This window comes from Parathielavia appendiculata (assembly GCF_033297405.1).
Source record: "Parathielavia appendiculata strain CBS 731.68 unplaced genomic scaffold N657scaffold_8, whole genome shotgun sequence".
NCBI lineage: Eukaryota > Fungi > Ascomycota > Sordariomycetes > Sordariales > Chaetomiaceae > Parathielavia > Parathielavia appendiculata.
Window position 1 is genome coordinate 670,706 of NW_026944227.1, and position 25,128 is coordinate 695,833.

General features: G+C 56.5%; 12 protein-coding genes across 12 annotated transcripts; 6 read left to right on the forward strand and 6 right to left on the reverse strand.

Annotated features, from left to right (window-relative positions):
- Positions 1–1,358: 1,358 nt before the first annotated feature.
- On the forward strand, positions 1,359–3,344 carry N657DRAFT_656847 (uncharacterized protein; the record flags this gene model as incomplete). Its single annotated transcript, XM_062794746.1, has 5 exons — positions 1,359–1,708; positions 1,764–1,862; positions 1,916–1,983; positions 2,045–2,464; positions 2,530–3,344. 5 exons carry the CDS (start codon positions 1,359–1,361, stop codon positions 3,342–3,344), a joined length of 1,752 nt encoding a protein of 583 aa, XP_062646521.1.
- Positions 3,345–4,489: 1,145 nt separating this feature from the next.
- Positions 4,490–5,599, reverse strand: N657DRAFT_646491 (uncharacterized protein). Its single transcript, XM_062793130.1, has one exon. The coding sequence runs from the start codon at positions 5,533–5,535 to the stop codon at positions 4,522–4,524; it is 1,014 nt and encodes a 337-aa protein (XP_062646522.1). The 5' UTR covers positions 5,536–5,599; the 3' UTR covers positions 4,490–4,521.
- A 648-nt stretch (positions 5,600–6,247) lies between these two features.
- N657DRAFT_477475 (uncharacterized protein) lies at positions 6,248–6,544 on the reverse strand. Its single transcript, XM_062787550.1, has one exon. It carries the CDS (start codon positions 6,447–6,449, stop codon positions 6,294–6,296), a length of 156 nt encoding a protein of 51 aa, XP_062646523.1. The 5' UTR covers positions 6,450–6,544; the 3' UTR covers positions 6,248–6,293.
- Positions 6,422–7,552, reverse strand: N657DRAFT_477396 (uncharacterized protein). The gene has a single exon (XM_062787549.1). The coding sequence runs from the start codon at positions 7,328–7,330 to the stop codon at positions 6,641–6,643; it is 690 nt and encodes a 229-aa protein (XP_062646524.1). The 5' UTR covers positions 7,331–7,552; the 3' UTR covers positions 6,422–6,640.
- Positions 7,366–8,190, reverse strand: N657DRAFT_634759 (uncharacterized protein; the record flags this gene model as incomplete). Its single annotated transcript, XM_062791299.1, has 3 exons — positions 7,366–7,549; positions 7,582–7,752; positions 7,880–8,190. 3 exons carry the CDS (start codon positions 8,188–8,190, stop codon positions 7,366–7,368), a joined length of 666 nt encoding a protein of 221 aa, XP_062646525.1.
- A 396-nt stretch (positions 8,191–8,586) lies between these two features.
- N657DRAFT_634760 (uncharacterized protein) lies at positions 8,587–9,293 on the reverse strand (the record flags this gene model as incomplete). Its single annotated transcript, XM_062791300.1, has 2 exons — positions 8,587–8,993; positions 9,029–9,293. 2 exons carry the CDS (start codon positions 9,291–9,293, stop codon positions 8,587–8,589), a joined length of 672 nt encoding a protein of 223 aa, XP_062646526.1.
- A 514-nt stretch (positions 9,294–9,807) lies between these two features.
- On the forward strand, positions 9,808–10,514 carry N657DRAFT_681733 (uncharacterized protein; the record flags this gene model as incomplete). Its single annotated transcript, XM_062796420.1, has 2 exons — positions 9,808–10,261; positions 10,393–10,514. 2 exons carry the CDS (start codon positions 9,808–9,810, stop codon positions 10,512–10,514), a joined length of 576 nt encoding a protein of 191 aa, XP_062646527.1.
- Positions 10,515–10,631: 117 nt separating this feature from the next.
- On the forward strand, positions 10,632–11,555 carry N657DRAFT_681734 (uncharacterized protein; the record flags this gene model as incomplete). Its single annotated transcript, XM_062796421.1, has 1 exon — positions 10,632–11,555. The coding sequence occupies one exon, from the start codon at positions 10,632–10,634 to the stop codon at positions 11,553–11,555; it is 924 nt and encodes a 307-aa protein (XP_062646528.1).
- Positions 11,556–14,920: 3,365 nt separating this feature from the next.
- On the forward strand, positions 14,921–20,433 carry N657DRAFT_575445 (uncharacterized protein; the record flags this gene model as incomplete). The annotated part of the gene is made up of 2 exons (XM_062789106.1): positions 14,921–15,339; positions 15,435–20,433. 2 exons carry the CDS (start codon positions 14,921–14,923, stop codon positions 20,431–20,433), a joined length of 5,418 nt encoding a protein of 1,805 aa, XP_062646529.1.
- Positions 20,434–21,779: 1,346 nt separating this feature from the next.
- Positions 21,780–23,175, forward strand: N657DRAFT_477608 (uncharacterized protein). The gene is made up of 3 exons (XM_062787552.1): positions 21,780–22,095; positions 22,171–22,823; positions 22,925–23,175. Exons 1-3 carry the CDS (start codon positions 22,063–22,065, stop codon positions 22,971–22,973), a joined length of 735 nt encoding a protein of 244 aa, XP_062646530.1. The 5' UTR covers positions 21,780–22,062; the 3' UTR covers positions 22,974–23,175.
- On the forward strand, positions 23,055–23,717 carry N657DRAFT_477578 (uncharacterized protein). Its single transcript, XM_062787551.1, has 2 exons — positions 23,055–23,262; positions 23,357–23,717. The coding sequence occupies exons 1-2, from the start codon at positions 23,136–23,138 to the stop codon at positions 23,668–23,670; spliced, it is 441 nt and encodes a 146-aa protein (XP_062646531.1). The 5' UTR covers positions 23,055–23,135; the 3' UTR covers positions 23,671–23,717.
- A 141-nt stretch (positions 23,718–23,858) lies between these two features.
- N657DRAFT_691238 (uncharacterized protein) lies at positions 23,859–24,970 on the reverse strand (the record flags this gene model as incomplete). Its single annotated transcript, XM_062797093.1, has 2 exons — positions 23,859–24,629; positions 24,911–24,970. 2 exons carry the CDS (start codon positions 24,968–24,970, stop codon positions 23,859–23,861), a joined length of 831 nt encoding a protein of 276 aa, XP_062646532.1.
- Between the last annotated feature and the right edge of the window lie 158 nt (positions 24,971–25,128).

Below are 25,128 nucleotides of genomic sequence, written 5' to 3' on the forward strand. Positions count from 1 at the left end.
GATCCCGCTTGTTGGGCCAGAACGCCTGGGCCACACCGCAGAATTTCAATCTAACCGATGCCCAGATGCTACACCGCACCCCGGAGCCTTGCGCGGGGATTGAAACAAGTTTTCCGCCTTCGTTGCGTACCGGCAGGAGCTGCTGGGGGAGCGCACGGACGTTTGTCCCACCTGCAGCACTAAACGGCTCGAGAACGGCAATCTTCTCAGAGGCCCATGCCTGCCCGATAGTTAAGGTACTTGAACTCGGAGTAAAACTTCTGCACTCCCGGAAGGGACCCCTCATCGACCACCGATGCTCTCTGCCCTGCTTCCTCGGAGCTCTTTGTGGGCTCAAGCGGTCGTCTGGTACCTTTGATAACCTCTGCATACAGTATATAGCTCACATGTTTTGTGTACATCTCCGAACTCAAGCACGACTTTTTGCTGTTGTGCTGTACCATACCTTACGGGCTGCCTCTTGCGGTAGCTTTTGTACTGAGTGTCAGCCTCTTCGACACACTCGCCTTTGACCGACCCGGCCCTCCTTCTGACTTGCAGCGCGTCGGATTTATTTGCAAACGGCAACCTTACCTTGCTTGCCCTGTGCATCCACCGAACCCTCCAGGTCCACCTGCAGACTGCATCCCCTGGGCAAAGCAACTCCCCAGGATCGGTGTCTAGTGTCTCCAATCGGTCGATTTCAAACAAGCTCCATCCGTCTCCATCTGCCTTAGCCCCAATCCCTTGCTCCACCAAAGAGTGATCGAAAATCCTAAGGAACGTCCCTCTCTCCGCTCCTAGAAGCACTCGAACATTCTCCTCCCCCTACTCCGCTGTCTCGGTCCCTCCCGGATCTGCGATAAACGTCGCGACACACATATTCTGCCCTGCCGACTGTTGAGAACCGACAAGCCCACCGCCGACCGCCGCTGCCACAGCCCGGGTTCGCTCCCTGCGACGGCCATTGTCCAACATTCTTGTCCGAAGCTGCAACGACACAAGGACAACCCGAGATTCGAAAAGCCGGTGGAGATCGGGTTTATGCAACGAGGTACGGGAAGCAGCAGGGGATGAATGCAGCGTCTTGATGAAAGCCGCACAGCGCAAAGCTTGAGCTCAACTCGCTGGCGCGCGCACGATCGAGCCGTTGGCGACGTGGCGATGAGGTACGCCCGGCCGGGATTTCTATCACCAGGGTGATTGGTAGTTGCTCGCGGATGGTTCGCCGCGCTGCTTCCGGCTTTGGGTTGGGAGAGAACCGCGCAGCGCATTCGGACCGCCCTGGTCCCGGGGCCATCTCCGCAGATCTTGGCTTTTTTTTTTTGCTTTCGCACGCAGCTTGCATCGCTGACCGAGTCTGCGTCTCTACAGGGCAAATGGCCGCTGTCACTGAGAGCGCGCCGAGGAACCAAAAGGGCGAGGTGTCGGATTCTTCAATGGGTGTGAGAACGATCCCCATCATTGCGCCCACAATCCAAATGTCGACGCCGTCTCCGGGTGAGCCAATGGACATGACCACACCGACGGGCTCGTCTGCCCCGGCCTCAGCCACCAAGAGCCCGGAGCGCGGGGCCAGGGCCAACGGAGGGCCAAACGACCGCCTGCAGCCACCGGCTCCGCAACACGAACAAACACCTCACGAAAACACCATGCCGGCGCCGGCAACAACTGCACAGCCCGTTCATCAGCCCAAGGTCCAGACGGCATTCATCCACAAGCTATGGAGGTACGCTTCCGTCCCCGCCATGCATTTAGAGCATATTCGCTAAGCCTCGTCATAGCATGCTGGAAGATCCCAAAATACAGCATCTTATCTCTTGGACGGCGAATGCGGATAGCTTCGTCATTCAGCCCTCGCACGAATTCTCCAAGGTGCTAGCGTACGATCCCTCCTCCGCGTGTACCTGTGTTGGCCGTGGCTGACCTAGGACAGGCAATACTTCAAACACACCAACATCTCCTCTTTCGTGCGGCAACTGAATATGTATGGGTTTCACAAAGGTATGGGCTGGCAAAATATGCGGGTGGGAAGCTCTGTAAACGGGCGCTGACACCAACACAGTGAGCGATGTCTTCGCGCATGGGACGCCTGACTCGACCATGTGGGAATTCAAACATGGCAATGGAAACTTCAAGCGCGGAGACATGATTGGGCTGCGCGAGATTCGGCGCCGCGCGTCTCGCCATGCGCTCGTTCACCGAGAGTACAACAACCAGAAGGGACCGCCGTCGCAACCTGGCACGCCCGCCGAGCCCATGGCGCCCATGCCGGACGCGGCCAATCCGAGACTGAGCAACATCGAGCACACACTCTACGATCTGAGCGCCCGGTTGCAGCGCCATGAGGAGAATGCCCAATTCATGCAGGTCAAGCACCAGGCCATTTTGGACACGGTGACCCGTTTGCTGCAGTTCAATCAGGAACTGTCCCGCGCCGTCCTGGCCCTTGCTCCAAGCCCCGACAACCCGATACATCGGGACGGTAAGTATTCGGCCGTCCCCCCTGTTTGGCGGTACCAGTATAGCCTGATATTTCTCCGATGCTAGTCTCGATCCTGCAGTCTGAGGTACAACGGCAGATGGACATGTTCCGCACCCTGGAGGAGCCCCATGAAGCTGTGTTTGCCAACACCCGGTCGTACTTCTCTAACGTGGAGAACGCTCCCGTATCGCCGCGGCAATTGCCCCAAGACGACCCCCGCAGAACTAATCTCGCAGTTCCCCAACCTCGGCAGCCAAATTACTACCGGCCCTCGGTACCCTCGAGCCTCTCCATCAGCACCCGACGCCCATATGGATCAATAGGCGGCAATAGCACGCAGTCCTCGCCATCTTCCGTCCGCGTCCAGGCGCCCCCACCGCCACCGCCTGGGCCACATCCTCTGGCCAACGTGGAACTGCCCCCTGGCAGCCTCGCTCGGCGGCATACCTCAGCCGACATCCGCGCGCACGGCTGGCAGCCGAATCCGCCACCCTTCGCATCCGGTCCTTCGTCTTCGCAGTGGCCGTCGTCGCCGAACCGCCTCGCGCCCGGCGACGACCAGCGGATCCGGGACTCCTTCTCGCACTACTCGCTCCAGAGCGGGTCGCAGCCCCACTCGCGGCCCGCGACGCCTCCGCTGCCGCACCTTTCCAACGGCGGACCGCCGCCGGCCGTGGATGCCTTTGGCAGCTGGTCGTGGAACTCAGCAAACCGCGGCGGCGACAACAGGAATCTGATGGTCAAAGACCATTCGGCGCCGCCAACGCGGAGGGGCAGCATGGCGCATATCCTGAATCCGACCGACACGGCCGAGAGGCCGGACGAGGACGCGCTGGACCCGAGGGGAGACGATGATCGGAAGCGCAAGAGGTTGCAATGATGTCACATTGCGCTGACTTGGGCGTATCTCTCATGTGTTGTTTCAAGTCTGCAGCCGACGTCCATTCGTCCTGACGCCGCTGGTTTATACGCTGTCGTACACCATCCGCCTCTCTGGCTGAGTTGAAGGGCTACTTAATATTGGAAAACTTCGTTTGAATGTCTTGTTATTTATTGTACTACTAACGCCAGAGCATGTTTGTTCGATGACAGCCACAATGCCCTTGCACCGGGGAGCCATAATACTAGTAAATATCAGCCGTCGGCTTCTCACTCTATTTCGCTCTGTTCTTCCTCTGTCATCATATCTCGGATTTGTCGTCGTGGAGATAGTTTCAAGCATAAAAAGTGGGATTTGGGAACTGGGGGCACATTCGAATGTCAGGAGTGCCAAGGCCAGAGTATGGTCCGTTTGGCTCTACCTCTTCCCCTTTCCCTTGTTCCTCTCTGTCTTTCTTCTGCCGATGCTTTCCAAAGGCTACTCACATGCTTTCCACCCGACCTGGCGGCTGAGAACTTCATTCCTACTCGCTTTTTCCGAGTATGTGGCATCGACGAGGAGGCTGAACGAAACGGCGGCCAAGGCGAAGGAGGTTGGACGTGGGACAAACAGCGTGTACGATGGTATGAGTCCAAGAGTTGAGAGCGGTTGTGATTGTTTTGCATAGTCGGTTGACCGGGTGGGGGTGGATAAGGAGGTTTTACTACCCTTGGCTACGGCGGGTTGTTCATGAGTCTCCAGAGGTTCGTGGAAGTGTGTATGTATGACCCTTTTTTCAGTTGTAATCCTTATCTCTGGTTTTACCCGTGGGCAGGAGAGTGGGAAAGCCAAAAAACACATTGGCCCACGGGTATTGTTTGGGAAGTATACCGTAGCACTCTTATCCAGTGGTATTTGGTGAAGCTGAATGCAACCATGATCATTGTATCATCAACTTTGACTGGCCTACGGCGCGTTGGTTTGTGGTGAAGCTCACCCAGAATCGTGTTGAACTCATGTTGTTCGGTTATCGGGCGAAGGGAGGAAGAGTCGGGATGGCTCGTTTCTCAGGGATCACATATTAGACAGCCCAACGAACCCTTGGGCGTGGTGGAGATTGAGGGCAGTCCTGCTGGAGTAGAGGAAGTTGAATCAATGTTTCCCCATATCCACTGTGGGCCGATTATGTGGCAGGCCATCAATCTTCGGCATCGGTGCCAGTTTCGCCGGCCTCGGCCCTGGCCTTCGCATCGGCCGCCTTCCTATCGGCCGCCTTCCTTTGCTTCTTCTTGTTCTTCCTTTTCCTCTTTTTCTCCCCGCCCGTCTGCCCCTCTACCGCAGAGCCTGTCTCACCCATCACAACATCACCTCCCACATCCGTCTTCTCAGTCTCCGCCAACCCTGCAATGGAATCCCCTTTGTCGTCCTTCTCCCCTTCCTCAACCCTAGCCTTCTTCCTCCTCGGCATCCCCTTGTCGTTCCCCTTCTCGCCGGCCTTACTCTCGCTCCCGCTCTCGGACAGTCCATTTTCACCACCACCACCACCACCACCACCACCAGCAACAGCAGTACTGCTCGAAGAAGTAGCACCGCCCTCCTTCTTTCCCTTCCCCTTCCCGTCCTCTTCTCCCGCCTTAGCCCTGTTTCCCCTATTCCCCCTACTCCTAACAAGCGCCGTCTTCCCCACCTCCTCCTCACTCTCACTCTCCCCGCCGCCTCCGCTTCCTACACCTGCCAACCCCCTCTTTTTCCCATTCCTCTGCCGCTCCCGCTCAGCAAGCTGTCGCGCAGCGTTCCGCCCGAGAACCTTCCTCCGCAGCATCATTGTCACCTTATCCTGCGCCCCCGCTCCCGACGATGATGACTGCGCTGAGGGAGACGGGGACGGGGAGTAACCCACCCCAGCATTGGGGGGTTGCGAGTAGAGGAGGTCGGCATCGTCGGCTTGGGCCTTACGGGATGGTCTGTCCTGTGCTTGATGTGGAGGCTGAGTTCCATCAGAAGGGGTTGGGGTGGTGCGGATGGTGAGGGAGGAGAAACCGCCGCCGGTTGATGTTAGCGTAGTTGGGGAAAATGTGGAAGCGGTGCGGTGCTTGGATAGGGTGGAGAGGATGCGCTCATGCTTGGCTGTGGCTAGGGCGATGCGGTTGAAGATTTGGCTGGCATCGGGGGCGACGGGAGGCTGAGAGTTCTGGTTGTGCTGGGCGGTCATTCTTGGAATGCTATTGTGCGCGATGGATTGTGGTAACGTGGTTATGGTCCTGATGATATTGCCATGTGCCCGGTTCAATTGGTGAAGGTCGGTCGGGAGGTCTCAGGTTGGGTCTTGGATGGTTGTTGGAAATCCAACGCTAATGGTTTGAGTTACGAGTGAACATACACTTGAGTTCCACAATTGTGGTAGCTTGCTGATGAGTGTGATGCCCAGACCCGAAAACGAACGTTCAAAATGTGAGGGTGCAGAATAAGTCGAGCAAGGTTGTTGAGAGCTAGCTCTGTTGCATATAAAATTTGATTATCCGAACATTGCTCCTTGTTGGTAACAAACCAAGATTATGCAATTAGAACAAAATTAAACTGCAATTATCAAACCGAAGCTTGAACGACGACGATGACAGAGTCTCCCTTCAGCATCCCCAAAACCTCGATCTCAGCCAACCCTCTTCCACAGCCAAGCCAGCCCCTTCGTCCGCGTCCGAAAGCCCTTTCCGTCCCTGCGGGCTTCTCAGGCCCCTGCCCCTCATCTCGTCTTCATTTTCGTCCACATCATCATCAGCCGCCAGTGCCTTGCCATCACCTTGGCTCGGACCCTCGGAGCATCCGCCTCAGGACGCGAGGATCGCGCCCACTCTACCGACACGGCGCAAACTTTGCGTGATTCCCCGTACAGACCGCCTACTTCGTCATCCCAGTTGTGACCCCGCGGCTCCGGGCTGCCGTCTTCGACCGTGGCCATGGTCCCCGTCCGCCTCAACAGCCTCGATTCCGGGGGCTCTTCCTCGTCCCATGTGGCTGCATGCTGGCCAGGCTGCGACGTCTCACCCTTTTGGGCTTCCGCAGTGCTGGTTTCCGGACGAATCTGCTGCTGCCTTGCGGTGGGTTGCCCCGAGGACTTCTCCGCACCATCACGATCCAGCTGTGTCTTGGGGTGGAGGGGACCTTTCACGGTTCGGTTCGTTCCAATCTTGCGGTGATAAGAGTGATCCCGGCGTTCCCTCCTGTGATGATCTGTAGGCGATCTTCCCCTCTCACGTGTCGTCTCCTCCAACCTTTTCCGGAGTCTCTCAATCTCCGGTCCTCCTCGGTCACATTCCGGTTCATGTTGCCGGAATCTCAGTATGGATTCTCGTCTGTCTTCCCTCAGCAGTTCCATTTTCTTCCTCGCTTTTCGTAACCGTAAATGTTCCAGATTTTTCTACATCCCCTTCCGCTTGCCGCAGTTCGCCTTGAAACTCCAGTTGATCCAACACGCCTGTTAACCTTTCTTCTTCTCTTCCCGCTTCCCAGCGTTCCCTGTGAAAGCATTCAATTTCCCGTAACCGCTCTAGTTTTCCCGAAAGGACTTTTAGCCGTTCTTCAACCCGTTCCGCTTCTCCTTGACAGTCCGGTTCTTCCAATATGCCTTTTAGTATCTCTTCTTCCCTTTTGTGCTTCCTGCCGTGCCATTTGAGACCGTTGAGATTCCCATTCCAGCGGCCTCCGCAACTCGTCCTTGGTCCCGTGTTCTGCCATCGGATAGGCTTTCGGCTGGGTTCCCGTTCCACGATCCTGATACGGTCGTTTTCCTCGGCGCTGCTGCCCGATGAGTCGCTATCGCTGCCGTCGTGCCACGTATCGATGACACCTCGATGCGGCAGGGGCGATTGGGGCGGGATGCGATTACAGCTCCGCCGATGACCATGATTAATAACCATTGGTGTGTTGTCAAACCTCACATCCCTTGTGGGATATCTAGAATATCGAAACCGCGGCTCGATCCATCCTCGTGAAGCCCAACGTCCTCCCATCTCCAAGACGGCGGCGAGGGTGATCGCAGTCGTTCTCAACCAGCAGAAATCCCGAGCTCCTCGCGCGAGAACAACATGATCGCGGAAGGCAGCGTGCACCACTTCGCTGCGTTTTCGTCCGTAAACATCTTAGCAGCGATGTCATCGACATCCCCGGATCTAGCGCTGTTGGCGCGGGATGTAGCAACGAGCAGGACTCGGATGACGGTCCACGCCCACCTCGGGCATTCATTCCAGCAGTCCCAAAGTACAGCTCGTCGGCCACCCCATCCACCCTCTCGAGGTTTCTGAGGGGTTTCATTTCATCCTCGCCTTCTTTCGAGACAATGTACCGAGACAAACAAGTCGCCAGGTAGCCGTCCATGTCGCCCCGGGTATCCAGTTGCAGGCGGGCCAAGGCATTCATAGCCATACTGGGGTTCCTGATTGGAGAGCGAGCAGCTTCAACGCATCGGCGTGTAACCTGTAATCGCCAGCGTGGTGTGCCGCGCCCGCGGCGACTTCAACTGCACGTTTGTTGTTCGGGGTTGGCCGGGCTGAAGAACATACCGCTCCAGCTTGGCTTCCTGAAGTGCCGTCCCGGACGCAGATGGGAAGATGCATTCTTGGGCCTTGGTCAATGGCGAACCCTTTGAAGTAGCCGCCTTTCGTTTGGGCACTGTGCCAGAACTTTCATCTCGCACACCGCTTTGGCGAGCAGGAATTGGGTTGAAGGGCCTGCTCCTCATGAGCTCGTGGTCGTTGCGCTGAATGGATTCGATGAGAGCTTGAGCTCTCTGCAAAAGGAGCAGGTTTCGCGACTTCATTTGACCGTCTGGATTCTGAAGCATCAACGACGTGAAGAGGTCAAGAAGGCTCATGGTTGAGCCTTTGTCAAAGACCGGACAACTCTAGTCTTCGGCAATCGTGTCCAAACCTGAACATCGGACGAAGATCCGAAAACCGGACGGATGCCCCCTCCCATCCAAGAGGGAAGCCGCCGCCACGAAGAGATCTCTGAAATTCCAGATCAAGCCGTCACCCACAAACCTGCAATGAATTTGCTCAAAATCAACGTGGCGCATCTCTCCACTAACAAGGTGGTGGTTGCCGACATGGAATATGAACAGTTGTTCCCCGCTAACTTCGTGATCGTGCAGCACCCGCAGGCATAAACAAAGTAGATGGATCTGAAGAATTGAGGTCGTCACTTGCATTCAAGCAAGATTTTTGTTCCGCCAGGCGTACCTCCGTAGAGCCCCTAGGATGGGCACGATTCACATCTTCAGCGCGACATGAATGCCTTCCGGGGTTACATCACGAGATCGCGAAAGAAGAAGGTTGAAGAGCTTGTAGGAACGAGTATTTTGTCTTCCTCTGGCGAGAGAAGCGCGCCGGTTGATGGTTTCACGAGCTCTGAAGGAAGGGTCGAGGCTTCCATGGCCTTGTAATCGCCGCACGCAAGAAGCATCTCGGCGTACTGCAGCCATAGGATGGGCACGGTGCTCAGGTGTTCGAGTCGCAACGAAATGCTTCCTTGCATCCTTGTTTTGGCCAAGCCGGCGAAGACGACAGAAGGCCTCGAAATCAGCCTCCCAGTCCTCCTCAACATCCATCACAAGCTGAACCGTCATGTTTTTGTCTCCATTCGATGGGTCGTAGACAAGGTCGATCCGCTTCTCTGCTGCTCGGGGTCAATGGACAGGGATTTGTGCTCACGAGAGCAGGTTTGCTCCGATGGATGGCCGATGATATTCGATTCTCTTGGCCTCCGGTATGGAGATTGCCGAGTGAGAGCGAGCGTCATCTCGGGCTTTTCTGGTTGATCCCAAAAACTCCGTGCCTCTTCCGAGACGGCTATGGATTGATAAGGTCGTTGGCCAACATGATTGGGACGGGAGGGCGCAGGCCGGTTATCCACTGGCGTTCCTGGCTGCCGTAGAGGCTGGGCCTCATGGAGGGTGATGACGTCTTCGCCGGGCATGGTGACCTCGACATCGGTGATTCAGCGTGAACTTGGATGTTTGAGCGGCTACGCTGGCTTGTAACTGTGTCAGGTCGGGAGATGGTAACCGCAGGAAGCTTGATGATTCTGACCCCGACCGTCCTTTTCACCTCGTCGAGAACCATTCTCGCGGCGGGGAAGGGCAGGTCTCAGCGAGCCCCAGCCGCCCCAAACGCACCACATGCATGTGACAAGGGTCGGTGGGGCGGTGCTGGCCACAAGCTGCCTCAAGAAGACCATTGTGCTACGTCGTATGCATGATGTGGTTTGCGACTTGGCTGGCATATCCAGTCCTCCCAGCTGCTCAAATAGTTGACGTGGCCCGGTCCTGGGAGCTGAGAATGCGTTGGGCGCCATCTATTCCGAAGTCAACCAACCATGGATTTCCTTCAAGTCGAAGCGGGCGACGGACCTCAACAATAGAAACAATGGGGGAACAATGTACTCGGCCCGTGTTGATGATCAACGGACTCGATATGGGAGAAACGATTACATGAGATTCGACCACCTCGCCTCGACTCACATGACGGTTGGGTGCGGAAGAATCGGCAAGGTCGAAGTTGATTGTCGCTTCGTCTTTACCAAGTCTCGCTGGGGCATCATCGGCGAGTCTGAGCAACCGGGCGGCATCATTTACCTCGACCTGAACTTCCGTCAACCCCCTGACTGCAAGCTTGAGTCAGCAACTGTTACAGTCATACTTACCGAGGACGATGAACGGGGTCAGCATGCTTGCCCGGTCAAATTTACACACCACTATGGCCCCAAAGAGCTCCGTGGCCGGGAAACGCCCGTCCATATGAGGAGAGTGAAGAAGCTCGCGCCCGAGGTGCAGGTCCTGGACTACGGCGGCGGAAGGAAAAAGTCGTGCGGACCCACAATCGCTGGTCTTTTGCTGGCAGCATTTCGCCAGGCAAATGGAGCCACTGGGATAGAACTCTGCAGTGGTATGTGAATTTGTGGTGCCTTTCCCCATATTGCTGCCGCCCCGGGGGTGAAAGGACTCTGGAATGAGTTGCTTTGCTACCGAGATGCTCCCGGGTCGCACACAAAAGCAAACAACGGCTGACATTGGAAGTTACGGATCGCCGCGAGAATACGCTGGAATTGCAGCCAACGCACAGTAATCTGTTCCATACAGCCTTTGCGCTCGAGCACAACGCGAAGAAATTCTATATGATGGTCCGCGTTAGCGGCTAGCTCGCCTGGCGCTCCGACGAGGTCAGAGACCGGCTCAAGTTTGGGTGCAAAAGCCAGGAAATAGTTACCAAGATCGAATGGACAAACAGGTATCGCTGTCCACTTCGGCTGGACAGGATGGCCCAGGGCCTGAACCTCGCCATGCAGCTAGAAAACCAGGCTCAGGTCCCGATCGGGATTCCCAATGCGTTACGTGCGACATTCCATCCCACGATCCCGAACCCGCTCCCTGAGACACGGAAGGGCCAGCAGGCAATAGCTGGCTCCCGGCCGGTGCAGGATGCGAGCAGCAGACCAATGCTGGAACCGGGACAATCGACAGAGTCCACATTGGCACCATTGCGGACAACGCATGCCTTGGAACATCCCGTCATGCGGGGACTGGAGGACCTGAGTATGGTCTCAAGCCTGGCGCCGTCGACAACGCCCCACCATTTCCCCCCTGTCCCGATCAGGCCTCAAAAGCACGAGTCCGATCAAGAGTCGGAATCTTTGATGATCAGCGCCACTCTGCTGAACTCAACAAAGCCTGGTGATGGGACAGTCAGAAGCGAGTCTGCTCAGAGCGCTCTCCAAGAGAGTCACCAGCAGGACCAGCAAGGATACCATCCAGTTGGCGCGTCGGCTGGCAAGCCGGAAGTCGACGAGGCAGTGCTGAAAGCCCAGGACAGCATGACACGCGCCGACGAGAACACGCTGCTCTTGCTGCAGTGGGTGGGGAGCATCGGCATCCAGCTTCTGATACTGATTGCGGGTGTCCTGCAGATCCCGGCCGGGATCAAAGCGAAGGATTCGGGATTGGCAGCCGATGGCAACGGAGAAATGGTCAAAACAAAGCAACCTGCGCGGCTGCGCCTGGCAGTGCCTTGGCAGGAATCGCGGAGAGACTACGACGGCGAGACATGCGTTGGCTCGTCAGGTCTGGCCCCAGGAACTGCGTTTTCGGTACCAGGTAAAGCCAAGGCGGTGGGCGAGAGCGCGGCAGGACGACAGCGACAGTCAGAGAAGGAGGATGAGGCAGAATTTGAGGGTGTGAGATGAACCGCGCTTGGGAGGAAGAAAGAGGTAAGGTGGCTGAAAACACAATATCCTTTTCACCATGGTGGCTCCCCTTCACCGTTACTAGTATGGCTCACATGCACTTTATGACACGGTAATGAACAGTCGCCATCTCAAGTGAAGGGGTCACCTGGCAGTGTAACAGGGGGTGGCAGGGAAATTTTTGATACAAATACGTTCATAAAGCCTGCAGGTTCAAGCCCACATTCCGCTGCTCTCACTTCTGTGGCCTTAGAACCACTGGCAAAAGGTTATCATTTCGGCTCTTCTAGCTTCCACCACGGCAACTACCTCACGGCCCAAATCACTTCTATATTCCAAGCGTCTTCTCAACCCGACTTGAGCATGTGCTGGGAACGCATATTCGTATCTGCAGCATCCAGCTGCACTCAGAATTCAAGCAATTGCATTCTCAAGTACGACTTGGAGGACGGAAAATGCAGCGACTTGCGCTCGAGAGACCGCCGGGGGTTCCATCCCATCCATCCAATAAGAGTGGAAGTACCTGTGCCCTGCGAGTATCACCTCAGCATCCACTCAGAGTTGCACACCGCTGTGCGCGAGTACAAGATCGCCATCACGGACAAGTCAAGAGTTAGCCCAAGATGGAGTTGCTGGATCCAGAGGTTTGGGAACGCATCGAAGAGTTCGAGACAGACTGCCTCCAGGACCTGTGGGACGGGCGGGAAGGCATCATTCGCTCATACCTCGAGAGCTACGTAAGGCTGCCAGACCCAGACCATCCGGCCTTCGAGTCGGAGTGGAACGCCCATTTTCGGACCTGTCTCGACAGGCTTCGCAAGGCGACCGAGGTATTCAAGAACGACAAGCTTCTCCTTTGCAATGTCGACTGGCCGCATCAGCCCCTGGAAGGCTTAGGACACCTTCTGGTGCTGGAGAATCGGGGATAATCCTCAGCCTGACCCACTTGAACCGGTGGTAGGGTATAGGTCCAGACTACGACGCCTTTAAATTCCCCCTCCTCCAGAAGCTTCAAGGAAGTGGTTCAGATAATGGCCAATGGCTATGAATAGGGGGTCGGAACGGGCCGAATACCACCGTCACCTTACCCAAGGGCCGGTGTTTGTAGACGGAGGCAGGCACTCCAAACAATCAAAGTATTAGCAGAGTGAATTTCGACCTCGCTTCCCTACCTTGCCGAAAGAATGACATAGTTTGAGGTGTTGGGTTCATGAAACACATGTTCGCCTGAACACCGCTCCAGCACCTTGACGGTCAGACACGTCCAGCCAAGCATCGTCAAGCCCCTAAGGAGAGCATTCCGTCCGGATAAGGCAGTTCGTTAGGCCACGCCTTGCTGTCGATCTCCGCACGAGGAGATGTCGTGGCTTTGAGAGACAGCCGAAGACCGCCGTTTGGCCATGATCGACGGGTATGACGGACAGTACAACAACGGCCCACCCGACGATGACCGATCAAGGTTGGTTAGCGTGTTGGCGATCAGGCAGGCGGAAAGCCGTCTTGGGAAGCTCGGGAAGCTGGCCGTCTCGAAACTGATCGGGTGAAAGGGGAGGAGGAGAGTGTTGACATTCATCGGTCTCTTATTAGAATGCACTTGTCACGGTGCTCCTGTTTTTAGCAGACACCTATGCAATGCCGATGTCACGAGGGACGCCATGTCTGCCCGGTTCCTGCCTAGCAAAAGCTGGCCTCGCTGTCCCGGCTGCTGTGCGACGTGCAAGGCCGCGGAAACAATGCATGCATGACGCAGGAGCCTTTTCCAGCGCAATTTGCCTGCACTTCCATTGTTGGTTGGAATATCAGGACGTCACTGGAACATCCGACGCGAGACGCCACACCCGCAGTCGCGCCTGGGGCATGGGATGGATCATGCACCTGCGTGGGGGTTGGCCAGTGCATGGATGGTTCTGTTGCCGAGAGATTTCGTTCCTGAAATGATGCTGTCTCCACTTTGGGTTTCCAACGCCGTGGAACCGACAGATTGTGAAGAGATGAACGGATCACGGTGCATCTGGCGAGCATGCCCCATGTAGCCTCAAGAACGATAACGTCACGTGTACAGAATAGCCCTGCGCAGTCGAGTTACTGCTGCACTGTAAAGTGTTCAGATAATTGTGCCTCTGCGCCACTACATAGCCCCGAACTGCCAAAAGCCACAAAAGTGAGAAGCTCTCATGCTTGCTTTGCTTCAACCAGGCCTAGCCCAAGTAACCCGGTTGTCTGGAAATGAAGCCAAGGCCAAGCGGAACCGGAAGCTCCCCGCGAAGCCACGACCGGGGTGAGCTCCAATCATCGATGGAACCGCGCCAACCTCGACCTCGACCTCGACCCCGACCTCAACCTCTCCACTCCGCGAGGCAGACCCACGTTGTCTGTCTTCCCGGGCAACGGCCAGAAGCTGCCTTGCTGCAAATCGTGCGGCTGACCTGTCTTGAACCAACCGTGCGCGCGGCACTACGGAGTATAGCTGCAAATATGTGCCGTCCATTGCTCCAATATCTGCCTCTGCGAGTGCAGGGGCCGTACAACAGTGTGTTTGCTTGTGGCATCTCATGCCAATACATCAATAGTGCTGAATGCGTCGCGACAAACCGCGAGTCCGTTTTCAACGTGCAGGATTCTACGGATCCGTATTGTACCCGTACTGTACCCGTACTGTACCCGCATTGTCTGCAAACTGCGAATGCCGCCCAGACGGTAAATTTCCAGGGTTGAGCACCCGGCCCGCCCATCATCAAAGGGCTCGTCCCATCTCACAGGAAAGATCCACTTCCAAATCTGCCAGGGTCAATCAATCACACGCCGACCTGAGATTGGTCCTGCTTTCTGCGGTGGCCGGGGAAGTTAGCAGTTTGCTCATGCGTCCCTTTTCTACGACTGGGCTTGACATGCTCTCTCTCATCAGACCATACATCCTCACTTCCTAGCGAGAGCACTTGTCTCGGTGGCTTCTGATTGACCACACTAGCCAGCGAATCCCTCGCTAACGCCTTTCTTTTTTTTTTTTCTTCTTTCGCTTTTGCAAGCACTCCCGTTGTATGGCGACATCCTGTATGTGACTGCTTGGTTCCATTGCAGCCTCACCAATCCCACTCGCTCGCTTCCTCGGCCGCTTCCCTTCCCCTCCCTTCTTGCATGTCTTAGGAAAACGCGGCCAACTTGGAGTCCAGCCACACGCGTTTCGAATCCGTCCCTTCTCCCACAGCATCCTCCCACTTCGACTCTGACGGGAACAGATCTAAATGCGCCCCTGTTGACCCTCCATGTCTTCAATACCAGAGGCGTCGGCGAACGGTAGCAGGAGCAGTAGAACCGGGACATAACAAACAGCTCTTCGCGACGCAAAGTAGCTCTTGTCCCGCGCAATGGACCCCGATTCGTCGCCCTCGTCTGTCGCGACTGGGTGGACGACAACACGGGCCTTTCAGCAGTCACCACCACTGACAGACCCTGCGCATCGAGTTCCAGCATCCCCAGAGAGGGCCGTGATACAGCAGCCTCCCAGGCCTGAGAAGGACGGCAAAAGGGCAAAGACGGGACGCGGACCTGCAGGTCTCGGGCTGGGGAAAACAAAACCATTGATCTCCGCAAATTCGCAAACGAAACCTCTACTCCCAGTAACCGAACGTAGGTCGCACGAGGATAACCTTGCGGCTCGACGTGCAAAGAAGCGCAGCCAGGATGAGGACAAATGGGATATCACTCCGGATGGGGGCTCAGCCGGACGCGAAGGGAGGCAGTTTGCCGTCGCGAACGTGGGAAACAATGGCCGCATATATTTGAGGTATGGCGAACTTGCGTTTGCAGCTGCCACATGAGACTCTTTCCCCTGACGCGCACTTTGATGTCGGCCGAAGCAACTCTGACGCTTTGCTGCAGACCTACCGTTCGCCCCGCACACCAGCGCTATCCGCAGCCCAACTTTGTGTTCCCCATGACGCCGCCCAGCACCGCCGGACTCGAGGCTATAGCCTCGGATCAACGCATGGGCGCACATGCGCAAGTGCCGCTCCGCGAATGGACTCCCTCGCATCCTCCTTCCTCCTCCCACAGCGCGGGACGGGAAGCCTCGGCAGAGAAGCAGATCAAGATCCGGCAGCGACAACGCCGTGCCATGTCCGATTCGACAATACCCGACACCAGTGTTGCCCGAGAGTCGGAGCCAGGGGGATTCAAGGTGGTAATCACTAAGCCGGGCGAGGAGCAGAGGCCCAGGACCGTCGACGAAATGGACTCTGATCGCCCGCCATTATTAGAAGTGGCTATTCCTTCATGGAGAATCGGCACGCCCAGGTTCAGCATCCGCGGCACGCCATTCTTTCGAGGCTCCTCGTACGCCCCGACCGAGGACGTCCGCTTGAGCAATACTTCCTTCCTCCGTCTCGCACGCCAGGATGGCACCCCGAGCGATTCGAAGAGGCTGAGCTACTTCCGCATCTCGGGGTTTCTATCCCCTTCGGCCGACTCCTCCAACCTCGGCTCGATTCGCAACCCGCCTCGATTACGAACCACATACATGTCCACCCACCTCGTTATCGAACCTTCCATGTTCGACGTCTTGACGTTCAAACCCGCCTGCGATGATCGCGCCATTGTCCGGTACTCAGCGTCCGGCACCGTGACCGCAGCCACGCCGCCGCGCCTGGTGGCCGAGATTACGTCCCCTAGCTTCGTAGACTACGAGCTGCTATCCGACTTCTTCCTCACTTACCGCTCCTTCCTCGAACCATCTGACCTTCTGCGCATGCTCTTTGCACGACTTCAGTGGGCGTTGTACAGGACCGATGAAGCGGGCCAGGTGGTCAGGGTCCGCACCTTTGTTGCCATCCGCCATTGGATCCTCAACTACTTCATCGACGACTTTCTATGGGACCACAACCTCCGCGTTATACTAAGCAACCTGCTCAACGGACTGGTTGACGAATTTTCGCAGGATCAGCAGGCGCGCAAAGTCCCACTTAAAATCTTAGCAGAACTCAAGAAGTGTTGGCGGAGAGTCTGCGCCCAATTTTGGGATGGGCCCGAGTTCGATGCGTCGCTTGGGCCCGAGGCGCCGGTTTCTCCTGGGGGAATCGCTGGCCATCGCGATTCAAAGTTGGATTTGACGGTATCGGCACAAACTAGCAGTGAGCCGCCGCAGTTGGCCGACTTGGGGGTCAACTCCAGTCCTCTCGGACGCACTAGCTTCTTTGCTGGTCTAGCGAGGGCCGGTCATATTGACGCGGTTGTGGCCGGTGAACGCCCGGCTACCCCCGAGAACGCCGCAGATGACGATGGGTTGGACAGGAACGGCGCGATCTCGCCCACCAGCATCACTAGCGTGGATGTGATCTCTTGCTCGTTCCCGACGAAGACTGCGCGGTCGCTCACGAGACCCGGAGCCCGCTATGCCGCCGCACATCCGGTCGATCCCGGGGTCATGCATAGCGCTGAGCCGGTCGCCACCACCCCACGCGCTGTCGTCGGCAAGCGTGTCCGCCGCCAGCCCTCCCACAAGCGAAATGCCAGCCTGAGCGACTCCTTGCGCGATCATCCGTCCGCGACCGACGGTCTCTACAAAAACGCCGAGTTCCTTTTGGCGCTCCCCTATGCCGGAAGCCTGGTTCGCGGAAACCTGCTACCGCCTTCCCAGGCGCTCGTTGAGGTTCATCCACCGAACACCAACGCGAGGCAGACGACAATCTTCCAACCTGTCCCAGCTGCACCGAGCAAGGAGGCAAACACCGTGGCATCAGCCATGTCAGGGCAAGGCATGAAGCGGTTGTTGGGCAGCGTACGACGTGCTCTGAGCACTAAGGGCCAGCACCTGTCCCCAACTCAGGGCACCTTTCTCACACTATCTCCGATTGGGCCCAGAGGCGCGACGATCAACAGGCTCCCCGGCACTCCAATAGTACCGCAGACACGAGGTCATCAGAAGGGTGGTCGACCACCGGTCCGAATCGATCTGCTTGGCGCCCAGGTTGCCGAAGACTTCAAGAAAGCTGTCCGGGAAGATTTCCAAGCCCAGTCCGAGAAATCCGACCAGAACTCGCCTCCCGCCAACGCGCAAACCGCCGATGTGGTGGCGGGATCCTCGACCTCCCACCTCGGCCCTTCACTCTTAAGCCTCTCGAATGACCACGTGCTGAACCGACCTACGAGCGACATGGGCATCACGACTGGCAGCAAGTCGATTGTTATTGTCGATGACACGTCGCTTCCTGAGGGTTATCCTGTTATGACGGGTGCCTTGCCGGCGGTCAACTCATCGGTAGAAGCATTCGCGGAGGCCTTCGTGCCCAGCGGGGCAGACCCGACACCACCGAACACACCGCCAGGGCGCCCAATGGGGACGCCCAGGAGGTCTTCATACATACTTGGCCAGCACATGCTGCGTCACTCGCATTCGGCTGACCCTCTGCCACCGTTTATTCCTGATCTCGATACCATTGGGGTGAACGCACGGCTATCTGAGGATCAAGCCCGTCCTTCCCTCGAATTTCTGAATCAGGCACCAACCCCAGCGTCCACCAACGGCGCAAGAGGGCATACAAGGCAACCTTCGAGTCAATCATACCATTCGAATCGCACCCGGGGCTTGGCTCGCCAAGCTTCCTTCGCTCGCGGTAGCTTCCATCAGGCAACCGTCCGCAGCTTCGATGCCACAACGGTTTCCGGCGAATCGGTCGACGAGGTTTCCCCGGCCTCCCCGGCCTCCCCAACCATGATCCCACAACCACTTCGAGTCCTAAGGAGAAGGCCAGGCGGAGATCTTCGTGCTGTTACCAATGTTGGCGATCTAGATCCGGCGATGGTCCGTCAGTCCAACTCCGCCGGGTCTCTGACGACGTACAGCGACTCCATCCGCAGCTCGTATCTCCGTAGCGCTGTTGCGGACTCGAGCGGCGATGTCGATGGCGTCGCCAGTAACTGTTCCCCCGGCCACGCCGAGACCTTCTCCCTCGGCGCCATTGCCGAGCAGCACCCCAAGCGGAATCTGTCTTTGTTCAGCACCCACTCGTCCAAGCCTGTCATGCGGCCCTCGTTTGAAGCTGAAGCGCAGAAGCTTGCGTTGATCCCTGATGACATGGATGATGATGGAGGCGTCGAGTCTGCGCTCCTCAAGTTGGAGGGCAAGTACCCGATTAAAAAGATGGCTCCCAAGCTGTCGATGGACCTGAGTGCGCCACCAAAAATCGATGTGGCTCCGGATTTGGGGGTCAGTGAGGATCCCGCAATACTAGAGGAGAAAGAGGAGCGTCGCATTGCCCAGGTCGGAGATGAGTTACCTCCACCTTCCTCGTCGACCGCGCCGTCTACCATCACACACCAGGGCGGCTTGTTGGACGTTACAGGCCGCCATGAGCGCCATCATGCTGTGCAGTCTTTTTTGTCGGATGATTCTCGGGCATCCTACTCGTCGATCCCGCTGCTCCAACGTGGTCTGACGGACGACGGGCACAGCAGGCGGACGGACACACGGGAATGGACTGATCGGTCCATCCTGCAGGGACCTGATGAGGACCCCGCGACGCCAGACGACCGCAGCGTCCACGACTCCCAGCATCCTTCGTATGACTTTGTCAAGAAGACGGATAGCATGGATCGCATCCTCCAGGGGGCCACTGTGCCGACACCTGGATCGTTAAAGGGCAGTCTCGAACACTCGTTCCTGGATGTTGACAGCGATAATGAGAGCGATCTCTCTTCGGAGCTGTCTGCGGAAGCGCTGAATGAGGAGCATGAAGTTGGGATTTTTTCGCCGTCGGACATTGGAGTTGCCATCTCCACACTGCCCGCCCATCCCCTTGGCGAGAGCCAGCCTAGTGTGAGGCCCGAATCCCAGAGCATGACGCTTATTCAAGCACTCCAAATGTCTCCCGAGGCCATTTACATCCCGACACTACAGGACCATCAAGTCTGGGAGAAACCGCTGCCGCCTACCCCTGACACCACGCCAACCTCGACTGGTGCGCCGTTCCAGTCCCCTATTTCCTCGTCCACCGACCCGACCGGCACAAAGGAGGCGCTGCGCAACGCGCCTACATTCCAGATCCCCGACCCCGTTGCCGAGGCCCCCAGCGCACCTCGCAACAAGTGCTCAGTGCACCTGCCCTTCATCCTCGCCTTCGACAGCGACATCCTGGCGCAGCAGTTTACCCTCGTCGAGAAGGACGCGCTCAATGAAATCGACTGGAAGGAGCTGATCGAGATGCGGTGGAAGAACGCCGAGCAGAACGGCGTCAACGTGCGCAGCTGGGTGTCGTTCCTGCGCGACACGGACGCACGCGGCGTCGAGGTGGTCATCGCGCGGTTCAACGTCATGGTCAAGTGGGCCATCTCGGAGGTCGTGCTGACGGAGGACATTGAGGAGCGCGCGCGCTGCGTCATCAAGCTCATCCACATCGCCGCCCACTGCCGCCGCTACCGCAATTTTGCTACCATGGCCCAGCTCACCATAGCTCTGACCAGCAACGAGGTTAGCAGGCTGGCCAAGACGTGGGCCATGGTCCCCGCGAGCGACCGCCGCACGATGAGGGAGCTGGAGGCGCTTATGTCGCCGACGAGGAACTTTTATAATATGCGCGCCGAGATGGAAGGAGGAGGCGCGGCCGTCGCCGAGATGGGGTGTATCCCCTTTGTGGGCATCTACACGCATGATTTGCTCTTCAATGCGCAGAAGCCGAGCGAGATTGCGAGCTCGCCTACGACGGCGCCGCTGGTCAACTTTGAGCGGTGCCGGACGGCGGCTAGCGTGGTAAAGACGCTGCTGAGACTGCTCGAGGCGAGTCTGCTGTATAACTTTCAGCCGATCGAGGGGATTACCGAGAGGTGCTTGTGGATGGGTGCGCTGGCGGATGACGAAATTCGACGGTTGAGTGAGGCGCTGGAGTGACCATCGTCCGGACAAGTGTGAGGAGAGGCACGACAAATACGAAACAAGACATGGCGAGCAAAGAAGTATTGATACGCCTTACAATCATCCAAACAGGCAAGACCCCTATACAACACGATGCGGATACAACACACATCATCATCACCATCATAAATAAGATAGACAACCCTGCGCCGATCTGCTCACGCACTTCGTACCAAACAGCAACAACGCTACATGCGCGTCGATCATCAGCATTTGATTGCATTTACAATACCAAAACCCGTCTCGATACATCTATACCGATACACACCAGGCTCATGCCTAATCTACCACTGTATTTTCTAATCGCTAAATTTTATATCCCTTCGTCCTTTTGTCCTTCTTTGCGTTTGTCATCCTCTTTTCTTTTGCTCTGTACCTATTTGATTTGGTCACTTTGTTCTGCCACATATTTATGGAGTTTTGATAGGGGAGTTTTTCCGATGTGCTCTTTCTTTCCTTTCAAGGTTCTCCCTGAGAGGCTATTGAATACCCAGGTTGCTTGTTTCTGGGCCAGCGGGCGCTTGGAGTCATGCCTGACGGCGTGGTTTGGTTTTTTTTTGGTTGTGTTTATTTTACTGGCTGCTAGGTTGACTTTGAGTTGGTGTTGATCGGGCTCGTAGTTGGATGGGTGGGTAGATGGGTAGATGGGATCGTGCGGATATCAGGGTCCCTCTTTTTCACTCCTCTCCTTTTCTCTGGCATATGCCTGATTCTTGGAGCGGGCTCGGCTGGAGTGCGGTTGTGTTAGAGGAAGCTGTTTTCCCTCAAGTGTCTGAGTCCATCTCGCTGAGGACGAGTGAGCATGGTGTAGTGTATGTCTGCGGTGAGAGAGAGTTCATTTGCTGTAGAGGCACTTGTTTGGACCTTGGTTGGGGAGGGTTGGACACAGCGTCAAGTACCAACCAAGAAGTCGACTTTGCTGCTTCATTGTTTGTGCATGTGTATTGTGTGAGGAACTGCTTCTGTTTGGTCGCGGGCTGTCTGGAATTGCTTTCTTTCATGGTTTTTAGGGCAGCAGCTTGCCTGGGTACTGCTTGAGGGAATGCGTGCTCCGTCATTTTCCGTTCTCTCTTAAGCTTGGTTGGTAGGTATATCTGCTCTCTGCAGAGCTTGGTTTTGTCATGCTTCGAGGGTCCCGACTTGACGCTCGTTCACATTGGGATCGTGGGGAGTCCTCTCCCTCACGTTGTCACCCTTTCCCTTTGCTTGGCTTTAAGCTCTCCGGTCATGGAGAGTTGAGTCAATCGACATTCTTCGGTCTCTCGAGACGTCAATGTACACGCTTCCTCTTTCATTTGTGGACAGCGTTGCTGTTCCCCATGGATATACACTCCGATTTCTGTGTCATTTCTTCCGGCACATATGTTGCCGCCAAGGATGCCTCTGCTCAGGTCGTGTGGCTCTACCTATCGAACTTATATTTCGTCCGAATGTTAGCGCGTTTGGCGCGTTGTATCCGGTCACGGCCTTCAGTGTCTGCTGTTTCTCAACTCGCCGTGGCTATTGCAAACTTCTTCTCCACCAACATCACACAAACGGCAATGAAATCGCTGCCAGTCCAGGAACAACAGCAATTTCCTTCAGTTTCGGCTCGTCGTGCGCATTATGGGGAGATTACCTAACGAGTTGTACGGGATGGTAAATAGGATTTAAACCTGATTTGGTTCGCAGCCGCTGACTCGAAGAACAAAATCGTCGCCGAACTTCATGAAGACTTATGCCGGTGTGGCTCTGCGCACGTTCGGCCATCGGCGTGGGATACTCGGGACTATTTGTCTGTCGCCTGGAACACATACTACCACGCGCCCAAAGAGTTTTGAGTCTAACTTGTGCACGCTGCGCCTCGTTCACAAAGGCTTCCGTGTGCCAGCGACAAAGTATCTCCTCAGCCATGGCTTCTTCTCATTCGACTCGATCTACCTGGGCAGCACGGGCATGAAGAAGCGAATCCGAGCTTTGAGTCGTCACGATATACATGGCGCAGCGGCTGCGTTGGCCGGAAGAATCGAATACTGCATGAGCAATGCAGATCAAGAAGTTATGGCTCGCACCTCCGACCTCCGGATGGATCTCGACCTACTCAACCGCCATCTTCAGCTGCTAGACCAGCGGCGATCCGATGGCAGCAGTGCCACGCTCGGACAGATCACGGACGGAGAACAAGTTGCCACAGATCAACTCGCAACTCCTCTCACCGCGCGGTTCAAGTCGGTCACGGCCTTGGAAGTGCGCAACGACCGTCCTCAAGTCTCTCGTATCTATGGCAACGACCGGCCAGCCCTGGCCCTGCGAGGGTTGCGTTGCCGACTTTACGAGACAGGTCCTTACTGGACTAGAGGACCTCTACATCCGGGGCGAGGCAGCTGGTAAGACCTTACTTCCTACCAAATCATACTTGCATCGAGCACCAAATTTACAATGAGACCCATCCATCTAGACGTCTTCCGTATCCTAATCTGGATAACAGCCAAGCAGTGCTCTCAGATTCGACGCCTGGTTCTTTCTTGCGGGGCTGACTATTCACAAATGATCTGAGTGTCCTCGCCGAGCTGGAGAACATTACCAAACTCGGTATCAGCAGCTGTTTTCCTGGGCCGTTGAGGTTGCACCCTCAGCACCAGGGGCTGACGCGGCTGCGCCTGGACGATCTCTGGGTATCGTCAGCAGATCTCATCAACATGTTGTTAAGAGGCCCTAGCCGTGCCCAAGGCAACGACACCAACATTGGCAGCCCACTAGTCGAACTTGTGCTTTCGAGGATAGCTCTGGGCCGGCCCCTTTCGGTGACGACAAATATCACAGACGGTAACTTAAGCATATTTGCATATTGTGAATAATCATTCGCCGTCAAGTTCCCTGCACTATGCACCAAAGATGCTGACCGAGTGTTTAACATCAGAACAGGGAAGTTGGCGTCGTGTTTTCAAAGCGGCGAGAAAGCATTGTCCCAATCTGACAATCCTCCGTCTCGAGGGGCTCCGATATAACCCTTACCGGGCCACGACGTCGCTGGACCAGATGGAGCACCTGACTTGCCCGAGGCAAAGAGGCTGGTTGATCTCGTCCGCTCCAGCCGGGGTGGGAATGCGTACGCCTATCTGGGCGATGGAACGTGGCTGGCGGAATGTCTGTAGAGCTAGCGAGTGCTCACTGACGGTATTTTGTCCATTCTGCTCGAGATGGCTTGGACCGGCACTCATTCATAATACTTAATTGTCACAACTAGTCCTAGCTGTTTCAATGCTGACTTTATGATTCTACTTTGGCTTGTTTGTTAGCGCGGACTTAGGTATTACACTCCTCTCACTTTCAGTTTCTGACATTCTTCCTTTCCTTTCCTTTCCTCTCCTTTCCTCTCCCTCTTCCTCGTCCTCGTCCTAACACTTCGAGAAACCAACAGATCACAAAGAAGACCAGCCCTCCGGGGCCAGCGCCATGTGCTTTCCGCCAAAAAACTCAGGTGCCAGCGACAGCGCGACCCTGTCCCGTTCGGCTTTGCGCACCCTCTCCTCCCAATCCGGCGTTAACTTCGGCTCATAATAAGCCCACATCGACGGCAGAAACTGCACATCTTGGACACAATACCGCATAATCTCCTCCTTCAGCGGCCGCTCACTAAACACCTCATACCTCCCACCGAAAGCCGGCACGAACAGCATTCTCCCCTCGACCTTGGCCGCATCCCACGCCTCCCGCTCCTCTAGGCTCAGCCGAGCGTCACATTTGATGCACGCTGCCAGGTCGCGGACACGTTCCCGCGAAAGGGACACCACATCGCCGTCACCGTTCAGGCCGACCTGGCTCCGCGTTGCGAGCTCCATCAGCTGCAGATCGCGGACGCCGGCGAGGCGGATGCCGTAAAGGCCGTGCAAGGCGTCCGAGTCGTGACGGACGTCAAAGAAGACCTTTGGGATGGCCTCGTCCTCGAGGACGGCCTGGAGGGTGCGGCCCGTGGTTGGGCTCGGGGCGGTGAAAGCCTCTCCACCGAGAGCATGGACGTCTATTAGGTAAGTCCGGCGGAGGGGGGAGACGTGGACCTCGACGAGGGCGATGGTGCCGTGGCGGCCGAGGTTGACGCCCTCGAGGTCGATGTAGAGGGAAGGGGGCGTGGTGGGCTGCGAGTCGAGGGTGTCGATGAGGGAGGAGATGGCCGAAGGGTGTCGACGAGACAGCTAAGCTGCGGACCAGCCGAGGGGAGAACCGCAGCAGATGCCATCTCGTGGCCCAGAGACCAGTCAGAAAGACGGAAACATGAGACGGCGTCTACGCATCTGGCGATGGTGTGTCAGACCGCGATAGAAGACAACCGAGATCAGCGACTCGATGGGCATGACGTCGGCGAGGCCAGACTGGAGCGATATAGAAAGACGGGTAAATCGGCTGACAGTGCCTTAGGAAAGTGTGCAACAGCTGAGCTGACCGTGTCAGTCTGGTAACAGCTAGCATAGTATACAGAATAGATGGGCACGTCCCTTCTTTTCTGAACGTGGAAGTCCATCCAGGCCAGCGCCATCTGTGCGTGATCTATTCTTAACTCCAGCCTCTAGCCAGGATGATAGTAGCACGACCATCATCAATACGGCAGTCCCATACTCTCTGTTGTCGCAGGGGACGGTTGGCTGACACCGCACTTGAGCCAGGCAGGGAACAAATCTTAACCATCCGCCCGCC